At 42.8% G+C, this 26049-nt stretch overlaps 1 protein-coding gene across 3 annotated transcripts; it reads left to right on the top strand.

Annotated features, from left to right (window-relative positions):
* On the top strand, positions 1–26049 carry VGLL3 (vestigial like family member 3). Of its 3 annotated transcripts, none has more exons than XM_052794613.1 (4): positions 1–263; positions 9490–9742; positions 15231–15734; positions 22391–26049. In XM_052794613.1, the coding sequence occupies exons 1-4, from the start codon at positions 159–161 to the stop codon at positions 22432–22434; spliced, it is 906 nt and encodes a 301-aa protein (XP_052650573.1). In that variant the 5' UTR covers positions 1–158; the 3' UTR covers positions 22435–26049. The 3 variants fall into 3 exon arrangements, with proteins under 3 accessions (XP_052650573.1, XP_052650572.1, XP_052650575.1); XM_052794612.1 differs by having other exon boundaries at positions 9487–9742; XM_052794615.1 differs by lacking the exon at positions 1–263 and adding an exon at positions 436–521 and having other exon boundaries at positions 9487–9742.

Below are 26049 nucleotides of genomic sequence, written 5' to 3'. Positions count from 1 at the left end.
CCGCCGCGCTATAAGTGCGGGCGCGGGGCGCGGCGGCCGCCGAAGATGCGCTGGCAGCCGGGGCTGCGCGGCGCTCCGCCGCAGCCGCCCTGCGCGGAGGAGAAGGAGGAAGAAGAAGAGGGAGGAGGCGGCGGTGGCGGCGCGGGACGGCCGCGGCCATGAGCTGCTCGGACGTGGCCATGCAGCAGCCCGCCCCGGCGGCGTGCGGGGCACCCCGCTATCTGACCGGCGCCGCGGCCGCGCCTGCGGCGGGCTGCCCGCAGGTGAGTCCGCGGAGGGGGGCGGAAGGGTTGCGCGGGGTACCGCGCGCGTCGTGGCGGTGGGGCGGACCGGGAGGTGGGGGGGCTTTTTGGGGAGGCGCTCCCCCCCCCCCCCCCCCCCCCCAGCGGGCTGCATGGCTCATCGCTGGCTGGCCGGGGCGGAGGTCTCCGCCCCGGCCAGCCAGCGATGCGCTATGCAGCCCCCGGCCTGATTTGGAGATGCGGGGAGCTGGTGAGGGTGCCCCAGAGCAGCGCAACCCGGTAAGACCTTTTTTAAAAAGAAAAACATTTTTTTCCCCAAATTCTTGTATTTGGGTGGTGGGTCTTGGCTCGCTCGGCTGGCGTGGGGAAGGGGGAGAAAGTTATTTCTCGCCGCCTTCCCCCTCCTCCCCTCCGCCGTCGCTCCTTACTTGACGAGTCTCCCCGCTCGGCCGCTTTGCCGGCGCAGAGCCGCGCCTTTGCCGTCCGCCGGTGCGGTGCGGTCCGCGGGCGCGCACACGGGCGGAACCTCCTCCCGCCGGCGGGAGGGGACCTGCGCCGCTCCCTGCGGACGGGGCGCGCCGCGCCGCTCCGCTCAGCGCGGCTCTTCTGGAAGATCGTCTCCGGCAGGTTTCCAGCTGAATTTGGTGATCAGATGTATTTTTTTTTTTTTTTTTAAAAAGTGAATCAGGAAATTCTTATCAGGCTGACAGCATTTTTAGACTATGCAGTGCGTGGGTGAAGTGGGACTAATATTGACTTGGCCCTAATGTAGTCATCTGAGAATACATTTTTTGGTTGTTGCTGCATTCCATAAGGTTTTATCATTATTATCCATGAAGATTGTTTTCTCCGTACATGGGAAGTGACCCCTAATATCAACTTGCCTGGGAGACATGAATATGGGCTAAAACATTAAAATTCCTATCGCGTGTTATTGGGTTTTTTTTTTTATCGTTGGGAGAGAGAGACCGCTTGCAGAAATGATACCCCAGCGAACTTTTCCAGGTTGCTCACGTTGTTCACTGTAAACGCAAGCGCTGGAAAACTTGCGAGTCTTGTCTGTTGCAGCGTGCCTTCGTTATTATTTCTTCTCTAATCTAGGTCACGGCTTGCAGAACCCTCCATCTATTCAGTAATTTTAGTTACGAACTTAGTATTTGACTATCTGGAGCTCCAGTTTTTAGCCTGCGCGATTTGGAGGGAAAATAAATAAATAATCTGGAATAACTTGACCCTTTGACTAAGAGACCTAGAAGTAGAAAACTGCAATTGAAACTTTAGTGAACTTTTTGGCATTTAACTCTGTAGGTGATCGGCTCTATTTCTCTTCCAGATCTGGAGCATAGAACACATAGTACGTGAAAATTTATTAAATGATCGTTAGCAGCTGTGTCACGCTCAAGTGCAATTGCTTTTTATTTTTAAACAGAATAGTGAAGTTTCTCCATCAGCTGAAAGCAGTACCATATACGAAATGTCCCAGAGGCACCCCAATGAACACTAAAGTTTCTTGAAATTTCATTTTAAATAAACTGAGTTCTTGTGGGTTACGCTACTTAAGAAAAGCAGAGGTAGAAATGCAAGGCAAGAAACATAGATAGCTCTGTTGAGCCAATACAGCTCATGAGTTGTGGCCAGCACTATGTATCCCATTTCCACCAAAAAACGTTCTAAACCTTGCTATCCTACATGTTATTGACAATTTGTTTTAGTTAATCTTGCTTGTGCCAGTTTTCCCGAAATATTTGGAGCTGGAGGGACTTCACAAACTAGTCAAATGTCAGACTGAAAAACCAAGCTGTTGTTGCTGAACTAAGAATGTTGCACCCTCTAATTCTAACAGCTGTGAACTTTAGAGCAGTTTATGTATTTTATCTGAATCCAATGTTTTTTAAATAAAAAAAGAAAGTAAACATAGAATGAACTCCTCATGCATCTGTAGTCATAGTGGAAAGATTTATTGTTTGGGTAACGTATGACATTTTGCAAGTCTCTGTTTCTTCAGAGTTGTCCTGTCAGGGACATTTAATCAACTGGTAAAGAGCATAAGAAAGAAGGGTGAAGAATCTGCTGCCAGGTTTTTATTTCTTCTTACACATGTGTTCAACATGTAAAACACTCCTGCGCTCATCATGAAGATGATGACCGTTTTAAAGAATGTTCTTCTTCGCTAGAATTGATACTGTGGTTTATAAATAACAGCGAGGGAAGATGAATTAGTGGGATATCTTAAAAATAAAGCTCTTCATCGGAGCTGATAAAGTGGAGTTCACCCTTAAAATATCCAAGGACTCCATTGAAGCATTTTTCAGTGTTGTTGTACTACTCTGGTGTCTCTTGTTACCCAGTAAAATGGTTTGTTTTCTGAGAGAGAAAGCTCCTCTGTGCTGTGCTCCTGTTGGCTTTTCTTTCCTTCTCAGTGCAAGGAGATGTAGGTGTGTTATTCTAAATAAAGCTTGTGCATCTTCATAGGTATTTGTAATAAATTTGTCACAGATATGTAATTGGTTGTGCCAGCTTTCGATACCAGTTTTGTATCCTTCAAAGAGAAAAGCAAGCTCCTTAGCTGTGGAACTGCTGTTGCATATGTATAGGCTCCAGTTCTGGGCTGCGGTGTCTCCCTGGAGAGGTAACTTCATCACGTTTCTGTAGGTCGCGTGCTGCATACATGGGTCAGGAGAAACGTCTCTAGCAAGTGGCTGGCATTGTGTCACTGCTCTGCAGTGAAAGAGGTTTGAATAGTCTTTTTTTTTTTTTTTTTTAAATAACAGATCTTGGATTGCTTTTAAATGATGGACTAGCATGCACCTGGGTTGCACAGAAGTGACTTTTTTTTTTTTTTTCAGGGGATGGTCCATCATGCCTTTTTAAAGTTACCCCACTCTAAAGTTATTCCCACATTTCTGTATCTGTAGATTTCACTCCCTTAAAATCAGCACAGAACTGATTTTTGCCTTGCACAGAAATGCAGAATTTCTGGAAGCTTAGCTTTCACCAACCCTTAGCCAAGAAAAGACTTGCTGGCAAATTAATTTACATGGGATTTTTTTTAAAAGCGTTTAATGGACTGAAGCCTGAATTCCTATTGAATGTTAATGGGAGTGGAGGCTTAGCACCTTAGATCTTTGAGATTGCTGAAGTCCAGGATGTTTGCTGGAGGGAATTAAGTGGAGTATGGATATATACATGCTCATATGATGCCAGAAGGAACTGATGAAAATGGGGTGTGGCCCTAATTTTACAGATAAATCGGGGTTTCCATATTACTTTGCCAAAAGAGAGAGCGAGTGTGTGCTGGTGTTACGAAACGAACATGTTCCTGTGTGTGGTAAGGAGCCATGCCTGTGTGAGGGTAAAGCCTGGCAGAATGGCAAAATTAAAATGCTCTTCATCGTATGCTTTCCTGCGGGGCTGTGCAGCCGTAGTAGTAAGTTTTGGCTTTCCTATGGGTTGGGTAAGGAATGGGTGTAACAGAACTGCTCATTCAAAGAGACTCTGGAAACACATAATCAGTGAAGAATCCTGTTGTGTTCTTGGGGGACACAAAACACCCTGACGGCTTGCCATACCCTGTCAATCTACGTATAGCAAGCTGCAGAGCTGAGGCTAAGGTAGGATTCACCCTGGCTCACTAACAGCTGAGCTTAAGACCTTTGAAATGGGAAGTTACAGTAAATGGTAGTTTTGGAATTTCTCCATGGTATGTAGATGTAGACAGCTAAGCCAATGCCATCCTTGCTAAATCAAGTCTTGCATAAAGAGTTGTGATATGCTCGAGTCAGACTTTCTGCTGGCAGTGCTGTAGACAGACTTTTTCCAGATAAGGGCTTGTCTTCATTAGCAAATTAGGTCACTAACTCAACTCTTCCTTCCAAACTAAAAACATTGCAGACAAGGACAAGTTGCGTTTACCATTGTGTCAGCTGGCTGTAGCTAAACCCTAATTCACGTACTGTAACTTAGTTTTTCAGTAAAGTTCTTTGTATAATGTGCTCACAACTTTGAGGGCAAGCTTATTATACTGCTTATACTGCGTGGCAGTCCTCAGTATCTAACACAGCAGGTAACAGCAGAAGATAGCTTCACATTTTTGTAGTTCAGATGCTTTCTCAAAGCTTGGTCTGAAGCCTGGTGTTTGCCCTACTACTGACTTCACTAGAAGCTGAATCAGACCTATATAACTCACCTTTAAAGGCTACTTTCAGAATTACAGGAGGTAAAACCCGGATTAAGTCTTGCCCTGTGTGTGGGCTTTTGTTGGTTTGTTTTGTTTAATCCCATGAGACGCTGCTGATTTAAAAAATTTGGCTTGCTTTACTTTGTCATTCTGAACGGGACCAAATTCTATTTGATCTTCCTCTATCTATGTAAAAACAGAGCTTTAGGCTTTAATGGTACACCTCTGTTTAGATGTACAGCAAAAGTTGTATAAATTCATTCTTTTTCCACTGCTTCCCTCCATCAGCAGAGCATAGCAGGAACTCCAGGCTCTACCGCTACAAATCCAGTGGCTCACCTGAAAGCAAGCATGTGGCTTTGCTCTTGGCTTGCTCATTTGCAAGCGTAGAAGTTAGCATCTCATGCTTTCAGGGCATGCTGTAAATACTGCTTTCAGGCCCAGCATTCGGTGCCCTGATTGCTTGGAATTGTCGTCTTCCTTGAATACTTTCTGTGTTATCACTAGGAGCCTGCTTGGCAGACAGCTCCACAAATGGAGGACTGTCCGTGATTTGCCTAGAGTTTGTTGCTGAAATTCCTTCTCAGAAGCTTATGTCAAATGACAGCCTTTTTCTCAGGATAGGGTCATATAGTGTTTCCTCAGTGTAGTTACTCTTTATTTTTGGTTCCTGTGCTTTCTGTCATAATGGAAAATCTGTAACAGGTGGCCACAGGCACACCAGACTTTCATGCTTGGGAGCATAAAGGACCATATGCTGTATGATGGCATGTATGGAGATAATAAGTTGTAGGAATAGGCAATCAGCTTCTATGAAAAATAAGAGCTGGCCTGAAGTTTCAATTCAAACTTGGTTAAACTAAAACTTTCTCTGTTCTCAACTGTGCTTGGTTGTTTTTCTGTTTTCCTGCCTATTAGCTGGTTTCAGCTGGAAGTGAATTTTTTTCAATTTGTGAAGAGGAATGTTCTGACATTTTTACCAGCCACCCTGGGTGAGATCCGGGACCCTTGAAGTCAGTTGGACTTTTGCCATTGGCTTTAATGTGGCCAGAATTTCACTGCATGAGAACTGTTTTGCTTGATTCTGGATAGGGTATGTCAGAAAATAACAGGAATCTTCAAGATGGGGGGTTTGTGTGAGATTTTGCACCACATGCTTTCTTGGTCTAAAAGTGGTCACTTTTCTTCCAGAAGACAGGATGATGCTTATCCAGCATAAACCTTCTCTTTAATATTCCCACGTTAGTGGTGATTTGCTATTGACCTTTAGTTTCCTTTTGTTAGACAACTTGCAGTTAAAGAGTTTAAATTCTCTTTGGAAGAGCCTGTTTGTGAATATACAAGATAACAAAAATAATGTTGATTTAAGCTGAATTCAGCCCATGCTGTACAGCATTATTTACCCAGAGGTTGTACCACTCACCCTTCAGCCCCAAACTGAAGTCTATTATCTAAGCTGGCATCAGGTGCTATAGACACTGGATTTCCCTATTTCCCAGTAAGCTAAGCTGACTTTTAATTCTGTATTCTGGGTCTTGGCCAAGATGAGATTTTGTGTGTTTGTTTTGTTTTGTTTTGTTTTTCAGAGGCTGCTTAATGTCAGCCTCTAGTTTGTAAGGAAGAGAGAGGTGGGTTTTATGAATATGTTAAAGTATTGCTGATCTGAACATAGGCAAGAAATAACATTGTGTTGGTCAGAAAATACTCTTCATAAAGATCTTACAGATACTGTTGGCTGCTTAAATGTATGCCAGAACTGTTTGTATGAAAAAAGTAGAAGCGAAACTGGGTTAGCCCAGATTAGTTATCGGAAACCTAACCTGTTTTTTTTGGTTTTGTTCCCCCCCCCACCCCGATGGTGGGACAAGTTCATTTAGCAGTTGATGATCTTGCATACTTTTCCACTCACACAAGTGCAGTCAGAAATGCTATGAGAAGATTACTGTTAAGGTCAGAACAAGTAATATAGAATTTGTGTGCAGACAGGGTATTTTAAGGGAGTTAGGGGGAGAAAAAACATTATTAAAGGACATATACAATGGAAAGGATGTATATATGTTGCATACAAGGAAAACTTGTCGAGTCACTTTGTCTCACTGTAGTCTCTTATTTAAAGAGTTCTGTAATTACAGGCTGATAATTTCTTCCTGAAATACATATTAATTAGATCTGGGTCTGATCACAGGCTTGATGATGGTTTGAAAAATCTTTTCATTTAGAACTCTCATCCTTTGCAAAAAAATCACCACAAAACACAGCTTTTCACTGTAAATGACTTCAGTCTGTACACAAGGCCTTGTACTTGTCCATCAGTACTACCATCTTTTTTTACATTTATAAAAAGAAAAAAAGGTCAGATTTGGTGTTTTCAAAAGCAGCAAGTGCTCAGAATATCTTGTAATGACTGCCCGTGGACTGGAGGGGAGGGAAGAGAGTTGAAATGGAAAATGAATTAGATTCTTAGGCTGTGGAAGGGGGAACATTCCTGCACAGAGAAGCGACTCTGGAGATAAGTTTTAATTTCCTGAGCTCCCGTCTCTATATAGGAACATTGAAAGACTTCCTTCCTGATAACCAAGTCAAGCCAGGGGCTATAGTAAACGATGTGTTTCTGTATATAATTGCGTGCTTGTATATGTATTTGCATACTTGCAGTATAAATACAAATAGTGTACCTATAATGGTAGAAGTCAACTTTTAAAGTGTGTTGCATGTATTCAAGGTCTGGCATACACACTGCGCCTGAGATGTTGTAATAGATCAATATCTATTTAGACTTCTGTAAAGGATCTGTTTCATACTTTGTCTCTACTTAGAAAACAAAACCCAACCAAAAACAAAAATGAAAAAAACTTGTTTTGCAGTTTTAAGAGGATCTGGGTTATGGTGCACCTTTAAGAATGATCAACTCGCTGAGGTAGATGTGTTACAGATTTCTAAAGCATATGTCTCCCGTATATGCAATATTGTTATAACCATTTCTGTCTTATTAAGGTCTCATAGTTCTGTGATTACTTAGGCAAAACCATGAAGCTCACTATGAGTGATATATTAGTAAGCATTTCAGGAGCAAATATTAGGAGACTTTTTGTTTGTTTATTTGTCTACAGAAGGCACAAAGCATTTACAAAAAGTATAGGTCACCCCAAACTCTGCAAGTATATTTGCAAAAATATTTTTTCAGAGCCTTAGATTGTGTTTCATTTTAGCAATTTTAGTTTCTTGTAAAACCGTTTTAATTTGTTGTAAGTCTAAATAAGTAATACTGTGCTAAGCAGAGCCACGGTATAACTTGCTTTGTGAAGCACAGATTTACTTGAATTCCAGACCATTATCTGGATATCCCAAACTGTAAAATAAAATTATTTACATCCCTGATTGCAGTTCGTGCAACAGCATCAGAATTAAAGGTATTACTGGGCTGTTTTATGTTTATCAGTTAACCTACTGTAATGTCAGATACATCACTAAGTTGCTATGAGCTTTTAGTATTATAGGTTTTAATTCCAGTTGTCAATAGTCAATAGCTCATTCTTACAGTTATTTTTTTTTTAAATAACCATTCATAATTAAGACTTAGCCCCAGACTATCTGTTTTGTATTACAATGAGAGAATTTGTATCGGCTTAGACAATTTTAGAAAGCACCGAATGTAAATATATTGAGGGTACACAAGATTGGAAAATGACTTTCAATTATTTCTAAATTGGACAAGTGTATTTACTGTATAAATGGAACTTTATAGACTATGTAGTTGTTTAACTTTTTCTATAGAACAACTTTGGAAAAAGGGAAAAAAGCTGTGAACTCAAAGAGATTCTGATGGTGCTAAATTGTTGCCAAGCAAACCGTAAAAGATAAGTCAAACTGTAATTCTATAGAAAAGCTATGAAATACTTCTACATATGTGCTGTAGTTGTTTTGGGGTTCCTGAAGCTGCTTGTGTGTAAAGTCAGCTGTGGAAATGGCTAGCTAGCTAAAAGCTATGATTCCTGCAGCTTGACTGTTGTGGGGAGATTTTTTTCTGTGAAAACAGTGGTAAAGTGGAACATCTGAAAAATATGTTCCATGCAAAATGGATCTTCACACACATTTATTTTGACATTTAGGTTTGATTTGAGAGAGAGAGAGAAGATTCTGAAATAGCCATTCACAGATGGCTTGTGCTGGTTTTATTTTTTTATATGCTTCTCTCTGTTTTTGGTTTGGGGTGGATTTTGTTGCATGTGTTTGCAGACTTGTCAATCCCCCTCTTCCCGCAGATCACATGTTTAATTTTTTATGACTTGATTTTTTGTCCTTTTTTCCAGAAGCTGTTGTTTAAAAAATAAGAAGGAAAAAAAAAGGGAAAAAACAACCCCACCCCAACCCCAAAACAACAACAAAACACCCCAAACCAGCCAAACAAAAAAAAACCCTCAACCCCCCCACCCTCCAATCACCACCCGAAGGTATAGCTTCCTATGACAAAAGTTTTTGTGGCAGTGAGTGAGAATTTGTGTATTTTTTTTGACTTTGATAATACAGTGGAAAATTTTTCAGGAAGCACCACATTCTCCCATTTTTACACCTTTAGCCATGAGTAGCTGTGGGGAGTCCAGAGGGCCATGTACTCTCAAGTGGGGGAGTGTGGCTGGCAAAACCTGGTGTGTGTTCAGCTCCATGGGTGAAATGCAGATGTTGTGTATCTGGCCACCCTTCCACAGGGCTGGACTTGACCTCTGTAGCCTTTACTGATGGGAATATCCTTTCCAGGTGGAAGTCAGGAGTAAATTGTCAGAGCCTGCCTGTTTTCTTTTGAAGGTATTGAGTGAAAGCCGTTGTCAATAAATTGTGGTCGTGAAACGTGCCTGAGAAGCAGGTCCATCTGTGTGCGAGGAATAAAAACTCTAAGTGGCGCTGGTAATCTCTTTGTGAAATGTCGATGCGAAATATCCCAATATTCCAACTGTAATTATGAAAAGAATATTCAATGTATTCAGTTATTTTTCTTTAAGTAAACCAGATGTTGAGCTTGCATTGAATGCCATCAGTGATACATCTCATTTGTTTTGTTTTTAATCCCAGAAGAAGTTAGCTGTATACAACAAGATGCAGGAGTCTCTGGAAGTGACCCTTCCCAGCAAGCAAGAGGAGGATGAGAAAGACCAGCCTGCCGAGATGGAGTACCTTAACTCTCGCTGCGTCCTTTTCACTTACTTCCAGGGAGACATTGGTTCAGTGGTGGATGAACACTTTTCAAGAGCTTTGAGCCAAGCCAGTAGCTTCAATCCAGAAACTGCCCTTACCAAGAGCAAGGCAGGGCTAAGTCCTCTGTGGAGAGGTAAGAGGAGCAGTAACGTGCTCTCTGTGGTACGGCTTACTCGGTCTGTGTTGCGGTAATGCATATTGCATTGCAGGTGAAATTTTGCTCTGTGGAGGTGAAAAAATTCCCCTCAGATTTGAAAGAACTGAGGAGCTTCTTGGGGTTGAGTGATCTGAAGTGTAAAAGGGGGAAAGAGGTGCCAAGGACACAGAAGAAGCAGTCATCTCCCTCTCTTGCCGTAGCCCGCAGCTCTGCCGAGGCCTGGAAGGAACGGGGCAGAGCTCACGTGGCTTCACAAACGTCTGCTGCAAGGTTGGGGGCTTATTTTTAAGCCCCAAGTGTGAAACTTGGCCTGTGAAGCAAGAGCAAAGCTGTTTGGGATGCTAGCCTTGGACACGAGGAGACCCGCGCAGCCGCCTTGGGTAACTTTGCCAGGCAATTAACTGGACATGAGGAGACCCATGCAGCCTTCTTGGGTGACTTTGCCAGGCAATTAAGATTTGTCTATGGCTGCTTTCCAGGTAGGGAGGAGCCAGCGCAGGATGGAACAGGCTCGGATGCAAGCCCTGGCCCACGTGGCTGCAGCTGTGTGGTGTGGTGCATTGCATCCTGCCCATGGGCAGAGCTCACGGGAGAGATACGGCCATCATCACTGGCTTCCCATATGTAAGATGGGTTTATTACTCCGCTTCCAAGCAGGGAGTAGAAACATGGTGGGTACTGCGAGGCATTTGCATACTGCCATAACATGTATGTCTTGTTATGCGTATAAGCATGATCAATGTAACAAAGAGCAGATCTTGCCAGATATATGAGGTAGACCTTACAGATAAGATTTCAAAATTGGTGACTAGAGAAAGCATGCCAGTGAGACGCTGTCTCCATTTTGTTGAATGTGGCAGTCCGGGTAGTTTTTCAGATGCACAGCCGCATTATTTCTGATCACATCCTTATGTGGGCTGGCAAAGGGACACAAACTAAGTGTTGTGAGCAATGGCCTTGCATCGAGTTGAGTGAGAGATACTGTGAGGATCCTTGTAGGAGTGGTGGTGTTCATAATCAGCAATGTTGAGGTGAGAGTGTATTGATGAAAGTCACAGATAATAAAGAGAGACGGGATTTTTGGAAACCACTGTGAAGAGAAAAATAGCACAGAAGGACTTGCTTTCCAGAAGGATGATGACAAATCTGAGGAAGTTTAAGCAAAGGTCAGCACAAGTGGCTAGGGAGCTAGAGGAATTTATGGCTTGAGCCGGGACCATTAATGTTAATGGGAAATTTTCCGTTGAGTCGACTGAGAGCAGGATTGAATCTGTGCTTACTAAAAAGGAGACTGGAGCATTTATAAATGGCCCAGACAGGCTATAAATGTTTTAGAGATGGGATCAAGACAGTCCCCAGAGACCCCATGCCTACAGCAAGCCTTCTTCCCTGAGCTTGGAGACGTACCATGGGTGGGGTTGTGTGTCTTCTCTTTGGCCTCAGACATGCCCTGCTGTTTTTTCTCTGCCTCCCCCCACGGTTGCACAGCCCTCCCCAGAGAGCCCTGCAGGGGACAGGGTGGCCTGGCATAAGGGTTCTTCAGCCATGCTGCCTTCTGACCCTGCGTGCCCCGTGCTGTCGGCAGGGAACGGAGGTCTGCGTGTCCTGAAAGTCTTCCGGGAATAAAGTAAGGGGATATGCCCTCTGCTGTCGCTGCACCTGCTGAAGTGGTGTGAAAATCCCTAGGGAAGCTGCTGGGCAGGGCTGCTTGGTTCTGTGCTGTGGACACTGAGAAGGCTGAGGGTATTTGCTTCTCCATAGAAGAGAAGCCGACAAGAGTTTTATGCGGCCCAAATGAGTTTCTGAAAGATGCCTGCTTGGAAAAAAGTGGGGAAGGAACGATACTAACACCTTGGTCTTCTGGTTCATGTACAGTTGTCAAAAATGCTGTTACAGCAAATGGATGTGAATTTATATCCCATTACCTAAAGAAGTTAAAATATCATTAGCTTGAAGATCTTTTATAAATAACCTTCATGGGTAGTTGGAATTTTTGTCACTAAATTACTCAAAGATAAATTTAAAAAAAAAAAAAAAAGCTTTTACATTTTGGAAGGTACAGATTTGAATGGGAAGTGTGGGCATGAACTGCCTACTCAGCTCACTGTGTTATTTCTCCTTTACCTGAAAGGAGGGATTAGTACTGTTTTTTGCTTTTTTTTTTTTTTTTTATTATCTCGTGGGGTTTTTTTAGTGTCCTGATAGAAGAGGAAACTGTAATTTCATCATTAAGGTGATATTGTGGGGTTTTTTTGTTTCAAGGAGTGATTTTGCTTATGCATAGAAAATATAATCTGTTGTCCTGAAAAGAGCAAGTTTTCATCTTTTGTATGTTGAAAATACTGATCAGTTTAGGCTAAAATTAACTTCAAAATGGACTTTTTAAAAAAGATAGTTCCCTACGACTGGCTTCAGTAACATGGACTTTGAGTATTCAATTGTAGGTGTAGCAACCTGAAATCTTTTGCAGGGGCTAATGAGGCTAATGATACCTTAAAACTGATGTTACCTTAATGGTTATTTTTATCAACATGTTTTTCATAGCTGAAAATGGTTTTTCTTCTTTCTTGGTGGTGGTGTTTGTTCCCACCCCCCCCCCCCCCCCCCCACCTTAACTGAGAAGTAGTGTTGTACTACAGAAAATTCCATACATTGTCATCTTTACAGCATGTGCTCTTTGGCATGTTTTCAGTGCGTGTTGGCCAACCACCATGAATATTTGCATTAGTCACCACTTCGCGGTATCCGAGATGTTGCCATCACCCTGCCTCCCTGTACTTCAAATAGGAAATTGTGGTAACTGTAGTATCTTTCTTGGCAGACAATTTTTGTTAAATGTCTCCTTCCCCGCTCCTGAAAGCCTGTGGAAGCTACTCAGATTTTTTTTTTTTTTTTTCTTTCTCAAGGACAGTGCTGAAATGGCTGTTTCTCCATTGCCATGTCTCATAGAGGCCAGGTATCTGACATGATTGTATCTGTGAAGATAATTTCTTGTGCTCGCTGTATTAAAGGTGGGAAGGAAGGGAGACCCTTCAAACACCATGGAAATGTGTGGTGGTTGGGGGTTGTAGTTCAACACAGAGCTGCTTCTTGTTGATGGGGTTGCTGCACACTTAATACTTAGTAGCATCCTCTGTGAGCACTCAGGGTGGATGAAGTTTTCTTGCATGTTCCTATAACCTGGATGGACCCTGTATCTCCAGTGTCATGACTTGACCTTGACCAGTGAGGTTGGCCTCTGCAGTTACACTCAATGGTATCTTGGTGGGGGCTGGTCCATGACGGTTTCTGACAGGGGTAATGGCTTTGTGAATGGTGCACAGGTTTGAAAAATGGAGATGGCCAAACATGTTTTCTGTGGCCTAGACCTTCTGCATGATTGGTAAAGCCAAGCTGGCATGCAATCTGGGATGAATTCATATTGGCAAATCCAGTGGTTTAAAGTGCTCTCTCCTGGTATTAAGGTTGTTCTGCAGATACTTTGTGGTTTTCTGTGCTTTTTTGAAGTGAGATGGTTTGGATTTAGGGCTTTTCCATGCAGATAACAGCCAGATAGTTTCCAAAACTTCTCGATTACAGTGGTTAAGTTTCCAGAATACTGGCAATGCATTGTGAAGCTGTGCTCCTCTGTTCAGCAGTGAGGAAAACAACAGACTGGACATGAAGATGCTTGGTTTTGCTTTTTTTTTTCAGCCCTGCTGCCAACGCTGTAAGCCAGGTACACTCTCCATCTCAGCCTAATCCCTTGTAACAAGGAACAATTTACAAACAAGAAACACCACCAATTTTGGAGGGGTGCCGAGTCTTCTGTAATATGCTTGAAGCTCTCTCCAGTCTTCTAGCATGAATTACAACATAAATACACTGCTAAAAAGCAACCTTTTGAAGAAAGACATGTTTGAGTACAGTTTGCTAGATAAGCTTGCAGCCTCCGAAGCAGTTTGGCACAAAAAGAAGTTCTCTACGTTTGTCCATAGTGCATTTGCAAAGTTTATTTCCAATATTGGAAGTTAATCAGGCTCAATAAACTGCCTAAATCAGAGCAAATTGATGTATGGAAAAATGTCTGTGATTTTAATGGATTTTAAAACAGACACATGACTGTCCTAGTGATACAGTCAGAAAACACTTTTACAGTTTTTGTTTCCATAATATTTTTGTGTAAGCAAAGTTCAGAGGCAGGAGAGTTTGAAGAATCTGTTCTTTCTCAATGGTGTCTTCACCCAAGTCTCATTCCAGTTGCTTATTAAACAAAGAAAAACAAAAGGTCATTTACAATTTTTTTTTTTAAATGTTATATGAGGAACAGAGGATTCCTCGCCTCATCAAATATTAAACTTCCTTGGCTTTATTTCTCCGTAGGCTATTTTTATGACTGTTCTTTCATCAGAGGTGAAGTCCTGTATTTTTATGTTTCCATCTTTGACCAAAAAAAACCCCTATTTGAGCTGAGACATATTGCATGAAGCAGTACTTTCAAACATGAGCTGGCAAGAGGATTGTGAGAATGGAGATGCCAATACTTTCCTACACATCAAAACCACTAACCGCTCATTCAAAAGAGGAATTTTTAGAATGTGATTTCATAATGTAGAGGTATTGGAATCTATTTAAATATAAGTTGAGCCCTAGCTGTAAGAAGCAGTGAGTCTTTTATTTCTGACACAAACTCTTTTCAGTTACATAGATGTTTCTGCTTGTCTGATCCTACTGGGTATAGGGCAACATGATATATTCTGTGAGGGACTAACATAAAATGCCTTAGATATGATCTTTATCCCATCAAAGCATGCAATTAGTTTGAGAAGATCTTGTATTCTTCCTTTAGCCAAATGTCTCCTATTCTGCAGTGTGACCTGGTTCTCTGTCCTCAGAAGCATTTACAGCCACAACAGCTGCCTTCCTAAATGATGTGTTCTGGTCTGGTCAGAGTTAGTCTCTCCTGATCCTGAGAGAGCTGAGACTCTTCAGCCTGAAGAAGAAAAGTCTTCTCGGGGAGGATCTTGTCAATATGTATAAATACCTGATGAGAGGGAATGAAGATGGGGGAGTCAGGGTCTCTTCAGCAATACTTGCTGACAAGAGGCAATAGGCATGAATTAGAAAACAGGAAATTCCATCTGAACACAAGAAAACACTTTTTTTTCTTTTTTTTAAACTGTAGAGGGTGGCTAAACACTGGAACAGGTTGTCCAGAGATGCTGTAGAGTTTGGATCTCAATCAAAATCTGACTGGACCCGGTCCTGGACAACCTGTTCCAGGTGACCCCACTTGAGCAGGGGGGTCATGCTAGATGATCTCAAGAGGTCCCCTCCTACCTCAACTGTCCTGTGATTGTGTAACTGCTGAGGAAGCTTGAGTTCAGTGTTACAAATTTCACAGAGCAGAAAATCATTGGGGGTTTTTTGTCATTAAATTTGTTGTTCAGCTTCAGTCATACTTCATTTCTCTCCTCTCTACCAGAAAGCTCAACAATTTCAAGCCAAAGGAGCAGTTTCCCAACTTCATTTTGGACCAGCTCTTATCAGCCTCCCCCTCCACCATGCTTAAGTGGAGTACACCCTGATTTCCCTGTTACTGCACCAGGCACCTTCCCAACACCAGATCCCAGCAGCTGGCCAGGACATGGCCTTCATCAGACTGCCCCACCTCCTCCCCCTGCTGCATCTGAATCCTGGCATTATCCTTTAGCAGCATCTCAGGTGAGCCCTTCGTATGCACACATGCATGATGTGTACATGCATCGCCATCACCCTCATCCACACGTGCACCATCACCATCCCAGCTCGCACCGTGACCCCAGGTATGGGTCCCTGCTGATGCCTTCAGTCCGCACAGCCAGGATTCCTGCTCCCCAGTGTGACGTGACAAAGACAGATCCCACCGCTGTCACCAGCGCTACCTCAGCATGGGCTGGAGCCTTTCATGGAACGGTGGACATTGTGCCAAGTTTTGGGTTTGACACAGGTAAGATGTTTCGATTGTGTCTGTGACTTGTTTTAGCAGGAAGAATTTGAGCAAAGAAGAGGACTCCTTGCAGCTGACGCAGGGTTTGTTCTCAGAGCCTTTTCCAAATATATTTCCAGGTGGGAATCTCTCCTGCAATTGTTGTCAGGGCAGATGAGCTGTGAAACATCCAGCTTTTGCTGCCTTTTGCTGAGAGACCTTTGTCTGCTTTGGTCCCATTCAAGCCAAATGAGTTGTGACATGATATGCATTTTTTTTTTTGTTTAAATCTTGTGGGAGATGGTTAATTAAACTTCCATGTGGAAGCTTCCAGCTTGTTCAGCTAGTTCATATGTGCATTCACCAAAATATAGCTCCAATGAGGACTGAATTCATAACTTGTCAGTACACGAAGATTGCATCTTGCTCATCTAAATTGGAACAGATCAGCATTTCCTTCCTGTGTAGTATCCAGGTGTCATATAGAGACTAAAGATGCTGGCTGAGCTGCGCTCTCCATCAAACTAAACTTCTTTCTGTAGGGTCTAGGCAGAGGTCTGTGAATTAGATTCATTTTACTGTAGGGTCTGTAGCCATAGGGCAGCCTCCATGAACTACATCCGCATCTGCGAGCTTTGACTGGCAGGCTCTCATCTCGGTATTAGGAGCAGTCTAGCAGTCCTCGCTGTTCATAGTTGCTTGCGATCAGGTGATGGGTGACTAACAGTTTCCAGTACATCCATCCTGGAGCTCGTATGCACTGCTGAGGTCTCCTTTTTCTGCTTGGTATTTATCTCACCAGCAGCAATCCTTGCAGATTAGTACTTCTTAAACATATTATATATTAAGGAAATATACTAGGTTTGCATAGCTGTGCCCTTTTCCTTAAAGTGCCTGTTTATCTCTCTTCCTGATAGCTCTAGCCAACTGATTCAATGTGTGAGAAGCACTTCCTTGCTTTGATTAGTGTGCAGGGGAACAAAGAATTGGTGGAGGAAAAAAAATACGGTTTCTTAAATACGAAATACTATGAACCCAAAACCCCATTATAACTGAGCTAACCTAATACAAATCTCCCTCTTCCCTTAATAGCAACTGGGAACCAATAATCTCTTCTAAATACCATGCCACTTCTGCCTCAAGAAATTAAGAAAAGCATAATAGGATTCCTAACACTGGACAATTTTACGCCTGTTAATAACATTTCCAGCCATGCCAATGATACGAGAGGAATTGCACTTTATGCTTTTGGGTATAAAATGATAATCTGACAAGACAGGGTTATCAAGTTTTGCCCTTCTGACAAATTCCATAATGGGAGTGAGCTGCCTTCTCTGAAGCATGAGGAAATTGTCACTGCCACCATTTAGAAAGGATGAGCCCCTGGTCTGACAGCAGCCCCAGCAGTCCAGCTCCAGAGCTCTGGTATTTGACTTACCTTTTGGGGAGCTGAGGACTGTGTGAAGGATTGTTAATCAGGAGAAGCCACTACCTGGCTTAGGTATAAGTCCTGTCTGGAATGTGAGTTGTTTCAGTGCTGGGCAAGTTGGTTTGTTTACTGCTACTTTGTTGGCAGTAGTACGTCTAATAAACCAGGTGCCTTTTCTCTTTTCTGTAAGAGCACAGTACCTCAAAAAGGACTATGGATCCTAGCACTGCCTTACAGGAGTAATATACCCTTTGCTTGGTGCTGCCTGCTCCTTGTGAAAATCCTGATGGAGGGGTACAGTTGGATGCTAATTTTGTCAGGATCCTGATTTGGCAGTGCTTGACAGTGGCTTGCATGTCTTGTAGTTGTCTACTCAGTGTGGGAGGCAGTGGAAAAGGCCTGAACTGTTAATTTCTGGCCCACGCCTGATGTGTGGGTTTTAGTCCATGAGTTCCTGTGGGGGAAAAGAAAGAGGGGAAATGTGTGACTGGTTTGCAGGAACAGAGGATCTCAGCAGGCCGACGTCTCACTTGTTTGTGACTATTCAAAATGGCCAGGCACTGAAACACAAGAGCAAAACCTTATCAGGCAGCCCCAGTTTGGCACGTAAGGCTTTGGAAACAAGGGAGCAAGCAACAAAACACAGCAGGTAGTGGTAGCCTGTGACATTACAATTAATTGCTCTCTTACCCTGCACGCTCCTCTCTCCTGTGCTCTCCAAGCAGAGGCTTGCTGGGGAAGGGCAGGAAGGCTCTGAGCTCCCTTTTCAGCCTTGCCTGCAGCTCGTACATTTGAGACAAATGCTTTGGTGACAGGCATTTGAGGCATGATCATGGTGAAAAGAGGAGCTTAATTGCCCCAGTGTTTTGCGTACATGTCAAACGGTGTCATCCCAGGGAAGATGTGCTGCTGGGGAGAGGAGGGGGCTGCTGAAGCACCACACTGAGTCGTGTCCAGCACTCACCAGCACAGGTGAAACTTTTCTTGCTCCACGTCCACTCCAGGGGAGGATTATACTGCATAAATCTCCACAGAGAATTGCATTACGTTTAACTCTAATGTGAGACAGCAATCTCAACAGAGAGGCTAAAAACTGAAGGGCCTGGCAGAGTGTACTGGCTTTCTGAGGCATAGAAGTGATTTCTCCAGAGTAGGGTGAGGCCATAGTGGCAAGAAAACTTCAGTTCTGGAAGTCTTTCCTCAGATGTCCCTGGAGAATAAAAGACATCAACCTGTGGAGCTGTCAATATATCGGATTCCATGAGCTTCAGATGATTTATATAAAAAAGCTTATTTGATATATACCTAGACATTGCTTTTCAGAGCCCTTCAGATACAAAAATTATTCCCCCTCCCTCCTTACTGTGGGTCACATTTCTTGTGCTACTGTCACATGCGATTATAGACACATTTGCAAAATTCCTCATGCTGAATTACATGGAATGATAGTGTTGGGATCAGGGCAGGCTGGCTGTAATCTTACCCTCTTCCAGCTACATTGTTGCATCTCTGCCATACTAAGCCAAGTATTCGATCTTATGAATGGGTGATGCTGCATCACTTCAAAGGTTAAGAGGGGGTTCGCCTTGCATGCACGATATAGTTCAGGAATTTATGTTTTGGAACAGATTGCGTGGGACATCAGCGTATCACCGTTCATAGAGCTAACAAAGTATTGATCTGTCTTGCACATCTGTTTGAACTTACATGGTCCCATTTTAGAGGATGAAGAGGCATTTAGCTACCTGATTCCCATTAAATGTGGCTTAATCCTCACATTGTGTGCTGCAAATTAACCCTTTTAGAAGCTTCTTTATTGGTACAGGTGGGGTTGAAGAAAATGCTAGTCTACATCAAATTCTGTTAAAACCTGTAATGTTTATGGCTGCTGGTATGCAGTGTCTTTTCAAAGCTGAAGTGCCCAAGCTATAATGCTCAATATAAAAGTATGTTTTATATCAAGCATTGACATAAACACATTGGTATAAGCACAGCATGTTTGTGCTTTAGGCCACAATTCTCTGCCCTGCCGATGTCAAGCAAAGCAAGGTCAGCCTCTAACCGCGTTGACTGCGGTTCACGGCATAGGTACAGAGAGCATTGCTGCAGCTGTAATGCCACAGTATCAGAGCTAAATCCTTGTGTTCATGTTAAGGGCGCACAAGCAGAGATGAGCATTTAAGACCAGGGGGGTGGGAAGGGGAATTGCTGTCTTGCAGTGGAGCTGATGGTTACAGCCATCTCGGTGTTTTCCTCAGGAGCGGGGCGGGAGGCTGCCCAGCACACCGGGCACTTCAGGCCATCAGTCGGCTCTGGCTGTGCTGGCAGCTGCCAGGTCTGCGGGCAGCCTCATGGGGAGGAGAGCAGAGCAACTTGCCCTGCTAGTGCAGAGCCTAGGAGGATATCTGGTCCTGCTGTTGGACAGATGTGCTGGAGGAGGCTTCCTGTGGGCCCAGCGCACCATAAAAGCAGATCGGGATTTTGGCATGTTTGAGGGCTGTAAGTCTATCTTAAAATTGAGGTGCACATCCTTTACCATGCAAAGTTATGCACATTGAGGTGCATAGCTTTAAATTTAGGTGAATTAATGACATCCTCTAGTCCTGGCTAACTATGGAAAGTCCACTTTTGGAAATGCCTGTATGTCAGTGTGTCACGTTGAATATGGAATTTGAGTGGTCAGTCAGTCTGCTGCCTTCTGTAGAATTGTCTCTGTTCACACACCCCCCGCAAGTTTGTCACAGCTCATTAAGTTTGTTTAGGTGTTCCCCCAGAACCTGCATTCTGCTTGTGTGGCAACTGGCTATAACGTTGGTATCCCAGAGACGGGGAGTTGTGCTGGTGTGGCAATACTGACTCAGGCAACACAAGTGAGGACGTCCTTGCTAAGAGGAAAATGTTCTTGCAGCAGGCTGCAAGTGAAAGCTCTCAGTTAGTAGCAGGGTTGCACTTGGATTAGGACTGCAGATAGCCTTGCCATGAAGGAGATGGGAATATAATGAGGAAAAGGCACGGAAAGTGTTCCACATTCAGTTCTGTAACTAAGGCAACTTTGTTTTTTTGGATTGTTTTCTCTGGCTGTTTAGACTTAATAGCTATACCTTAAACCTCCGTGTTACAGTTATTTCTGTTTGTAGAAAATACTACCTATATACACATACCTATATACTACCTAATGCACCTAACTGGGAAGGTGTCCGTTCAGCTGGTTGTTCCCCTTCTACCAGTTGCTACTATCAGATAGACATCCTTTTAAACAGGTGTGTGTGTAATTTTTTTTGAAGCTGCTAGGAGCCATATAATCTGTTTCTCTTCTTATAGGCTTTCATTGCCTGTGGTGGCCTTTAGGGCCCCACTGGTGGACTTAAATGACTTCCTTACACTCTGAAAGGTTTCTGCTGTTTGACTCCCTCTTTTTTTTTTTATTTTTCTTTTCTCTTTTTGTGTGTCTTTGTTAAAAAAACTGTAAATAGCAGGGGAAAAATAACACAAAATTATCTTCACTAACTTTGAGGGAGCTTTGAAGGAAACTAACAGCAGTTTATTATGACTCTGCTCGTGAATGATGCTGCCAGGAAAACAAGTAACTCTTAGGCTGCAAGGAGACACCTTCTTTGAGTAAAGAGCCTCCAAACATGTTTTTATAGGCATTCTTTAATGGAGGGATATCCCAGTTTTTCCACTCTAAAGAAATAGGTGCAAGTGCATGTGAAATGGAGCAGAAAGCCACTGAACAGGCTTTGGCATGCTATACCTGTGTGCTCTGCTTTCCCTGTCTGTTCACTGCTGGACACACAAGTGTTTGGACACTGCTTAGGGATCCTCACATGGATAGAGCCATATGCTGTCATCTTTTATGTGACTGTTAATTGCTTTGTAGCGCAACTCTGAAATTATGTTGATCATCATTCAATATTTAACTGTTTGTACTCTTAAAACAAGGACGTAGTGGTCAGAACTGAACCCATCATGTATGTTAGGCTTTCTGAAAACATATGGGTCTACCCTTGTGTTTCACTATTTGATCAGATGTGGAAATGAGAGATCCACGCTTAGTACATGGATCTGTCAATTTTCACAGGTTAAAGATCAAATAAACATGGACCTCCAATGGTTGCATCATTGAAGTCTGGAGTTGCGCCTGCTTACATTAGTGGTGAAATTGGCCCTAAATTCTTAGCAGATCAGGTAGTTGTTGCATTGGTCTTGGTATACTATATGGCAGGGTAATATACAGTATGACACAGAGTGGAGCATTGCTGCCTATATAGCAATGATGGTTTACAGTGGGAAGTGAACCTTCCTTTCACGAAATGTGATTTACTTGGCTCAAAACATCAAGGGGCAGGTTTTAAATGATGAGTCCTAAGTGCCTTACTACCTCTGAAAATATGTGCCTGCACCTCTCTCCTTTTTACTTTCCCTGTAAATGAGCAAGAATGTGTCTTCTTTGGGAAGTTTCATCCGCACCTCCCCCTCTGTAGTGTGGATTTTAGGTATACGCCCTGTTGGGTGTAAACCTAGCAAAGATTGAATCCCTCTGGAGCAGAGAAATCCCAGATTATAACACAGGTTCCAAGTCTATAATGCTAAAGCCACAACATAGCTCCACGTTTATTAGATAGTCCTCACTTTTTATAAAGGAAAATGTTAGAGGAACTCATAACAAATGCAAGCTGAAAAGCATTAATTTCTCCCATGTGGAAGCACTAGCCATTCTTGGCTAAAAATCTGACACTCTGTAGGTGAAATTATTTGGGTTTTTTACATGCTGCGGGAACATTTTCCCTCTCTCTTCTGTAAGGTGAAATGCTACAGAAACTGTGAGAGCCTAAAGTGTCACAGACCTTTTCTAAAAGAGGTAGGGTCTGTGGCTGGCCCCTATCAGGAAAGATTACTCTGTTGTGTACTGGATTATCTACGCAGACCTTGCTGGAGGATTTTATCATGCCATGCCATGCTCCAAATGAGGTCAAAACAAGGAAGCACACGCAGGATTTTATCAGCATTCCTGAACTGCTTGAGCCAGTCTAAAACTTAAGTGTGGTTTAAGCTTATCTCACATAAACTAAAAAATTGGGAGCAATAGCAATGTTACTAAAAAGCCCACTAGGCTGGTAAGTTGTGGGGTTTTTTCTTCTTTTTTTTTTTAAATCAAAACCTGTTTATCCTTACTTTAGTTGCTTGGGGAGGGGGAGGAAAAAGCTGTATCAAATTTAAATTTTTTTTTTTCTTTTCTGAAATGTAGGTCTACAGCATCAGGACAAGAGCAAGGAAACTTCTTGGTTCTGAAGTTCAGATAAATTAAGACCAGCTAGAGCTGGAATCAGCGCAGCTGGGCGGGCGATATAACAGTCGTTGACTCCTTCTGCATGGGGCAAAGGACACACATGAAGATGAAGAGTCAACCACTCTGGTTTTTCTATTGAGCCTTTTGTTTGTAAGGCTGTTTATGGGTCCCACAGTGTTGGAAAAAAACAAAACCCTAACTTTCCTTGCTTTCCTCATCTGAGCCTGCTGCAGCTGGGCAACCTAACTCCTTTCTGCTCCTTTAACAGTGTTTTGTTTTGTTCAGCTTGATATTTTTATGAACAGTCTCAGTTGTCAGGAGGAAGACTCTCCCTTGACTACAGTGCGCCTCATTTCAGGAATACAGGATTTTGTAGCTCTTTGTGCATCTATTTTTGTAGAAATACAGAAAGTTTGGGTAAGGATTGATGGGCTATTTTAGGATGACGTATTTTTTTAAAAAAAATTGTAAAATTGTTAAGTTCTGTTTAAAGAACTTGCTCTCAGAGAAGCACTGGCAAAAAAAATGTATAAAATGCTATTTTTAGATGTCTGTGATGTGTTTGTGCATTTTGGTTTTTTTGTTTGTTACCTCAAATGTCTATCTTTCCTTTCTTTTTAAAAAGCTAAACCTCCCTTGTTTCCATGTTACTAGATTTTGATGTTTTTGTCCTTTTGTTCTAGCTTAAGCAAGTATAATTTGCACCTGAAGTTTCAGTCAAATATTTTTTCCTGGTGTTAGATTGTAGTAAGGGTGTCTTTATTTTCTTGCTTCTAAAGGTGGCTTTGTGCTGTGCCGATTGTCAGAAACTTGCAAACACCTTTAGCATGAAACAAAGCTTGGGGTTACAGGAACTGCATTTCCAACCCATCCATTCTTTCAAAATGGACCAAATACTCTCATGGATTTAAATCAGACATGAGTCTGGGCCTCATCTATGCTCTGTTGAAGCTGTTGAACAGAGTCCCCTATGGGTTATGTTTCAGGCACTCATAGTGGTCATAAATACCAGTATACTCTTTATTTTAAGTCATGAGGCAGGACTTTCAGCTAAGCCATTTCAACTTACAACATCAGTGTTCAGGAAAGAAATGTCAGTTTTATAAAAATGTGTGACTTGTGGAAACAAAATGTTCTCAACTGGCCTGATCTGTCTGCTAAGCACTTCAAGGAAAGCGCTGAGATTTTTGACTTGGGTTGACTTCAAAATCTGTTTGCCTAACCTAAGATTTGCTGGGAGTGTCATGAGACTCCAGCTGAAGCTCTTGAATTTTGTAAGAACACTGTGCTCAGTGTGCACAAATTCAGGCTTGGCTGCTGTCTGGGTAAGAATCTGAATGTGGAAACGACATGGCCATGTCTAGCCACAATGCTCTGCAAGGTGTTTGGGAAACCCCATTTCTGGCCTGGGCCTTGGGTCTGACTTGCATAATAATGAGTTTAGCTGAAGCCAGAGTGAGCACGATCCAATACTGAATAAGGGCTGCAAGATTTCCCTTGACAACCACAGTCCTGCAATGAGCTGGAGCTGGGTCAGCCTCCATGCCCAGCCCTTGGTGACTCCAGCGAGGGTCAACGTGTGCTTAGGTGGGACTGAGCACAGGATCGGGGCCTGGGTTGCCAGATCCTAGCTATTACTTGGAGATGTTGCCTTTCTGCTCTGTGCACCCAGGGTCCCACTGTAATATTTCCTAAGGCTCTTATAACCTATTATATTTCTGTTACCACTGTTTTCGGACATCCCTGTCTGAAGGACAAACCAGCTAAATGGAAACCAAGACATAAACACATGGCTGAGATAAGAAACAGTTTAATTTTAAGGCAACAAGCATTGTAAATGTAGGTTTGTCAGGTGGAGACCACATGGATCTGCGTGTCAAAGGGGAGGGGGAGTGTTGGGATGTACATGCCACTCCAAGGTTCAGGCCTCCCTCCCTGCGCTGCTGCTTTTCTCCAGGCTTTTTGAACTTGATCCTATGAGGTGTTGAGCGTTCTCCTTTGCCATGTGAGAGGGCTTGACATGCTGGCGCTGGAGGCATTACGATTATGTCACAATTTGGCAAGACCCTTAAGTGTGTACCTTGCTGATTTGAAGTTTGAGACAGCGTAAAAGTGCTGAATGGACTATGCTTAATTATTACTTTAAAACAGCAGGGTTGTAGTTTCTGTGTTGGGATGCTGAATTAAATGTGGTGGGGTCTTTTTCCTCATCTTTATAGTCCATCAGCATTTCTTTCTCTTAATAAATTTTACTCTCATGACAGTTCTATATATTATTGCTGCTCTGGTGGAGCTAGCTCCTCAATTTGTCAATGAATTCATAATGCAATAGGAAAACTGTATGGTAGGGAACATAGTAATAGCTGCCATGTTTCACTTTCGTATCAGGACAGTACAGTTCAGGAAATATCTCAAGAATAAAAGTTCTGACTTAGGAATTCTGACATAGGAATTCTGACAGTATTAGAAATACTGGGAAGAAAAAAAATCTAAGCTTTTTTTTTTTTTTTTTTTTTCCCCTGGACTTGGCAAAGCGGAAGGCAAAGAGACAATGCATCCTCTTTGAACTTCAGGGCTGGAGGGTTTGGGTGGTGAGGGGAGCAAAAGAAAAGGCAATGTTTCTTTTTGACTTGTAGTGTGTTTGACTTCCTGAAATAGTTTAAAGTCTAGCAAGAGCAGTCAGTTCATTGCCTTCCTCTTTGCAAGGTCAGATGATGAAGGACCTCCTCCTGTTCGCTACAGATGTCAAAGCAGAATGGGACAGGAAAAAACAGGCCCACAGTTTGCACTAGAATCCCTTTCTGGATTGATTTATTGAGTTGATGGGTAGTGGGGATGAGTATGTGGTGAAGCTATTGCCTCTTCCACCTCAAGGACTACTGTTATGTGCCCAGTTTCCACTGTTGAACCTGTGAGTGTGCTGAAGGAACTTCTGTTGCTCTGCAGGCTTGGGGAGACAAGTGCCAATAAAAACCTGCTATCATCTATAGCCATTCATGCACCAGTCAGTTGACTTTGAAAGTCAAATAAATTATTTTTTTTTTCCTCAGTCACTAACCAGCCCCTGTACTAACAAGCAAGTTGAAAGCAAAAGCACAAGTGCATAGCAGTAGCCCTACTTCTATGTTCTACAATTTGAAGGGTGGGAAAGAAAAAATTCTTCCCTGTGACAAACTTCTAAGTTCAATTCAGCAGATTTACACCCCCCCACACCTCTCACACGCACACTTATACACACGCACAAATGTGCTTATGAGAAGCAGATGCTTTGATGGTTTTGTTCTTGAAAGAGGAGGGGAGTACTTGCTTGCAACATTCCAGTTACGGAGAACTGATGGCAGTGAGAAAGAAACAGAAATGTTAAGACTACTCATGTTTCCACAGATAGGAAAAAAAGGCCCTTAAAATCAGGTCACCGACAAGTTATGTGTCTTAACCTATTACTAAAGGAGTTGTTTCATTCTTTTTGTGTGTGGTGAGTTCTGATGCTGTCCCAAGAAAGTGGATGATTCATTTTGCGAGGACTTATAAAACATGATGTACTCTGTCACTTTCTGGGAGAACATAGGGAAATTATTGTTTTATTTCAAGAAAATCTACATACTATACTCCTTAAA

Source organism: Harpia harpyja, chromosome 8, assembly GCF_026419915.1.
Source record: "Harpia harpyja isolate bHarHar1 chromosome 8, bHarHar1 primary haplotype, whole genome shotgun sequence".
NCBI lineage: Eukaryota > Metazoa > Chordata > Aves > Accipitriformes > Accipitridae > Harpia > Harpia harpyja.
Note: the sequence above shows the minus strand (reverse complement) of the source record. Positions and strands in the feature narration are given on the sequence as shown.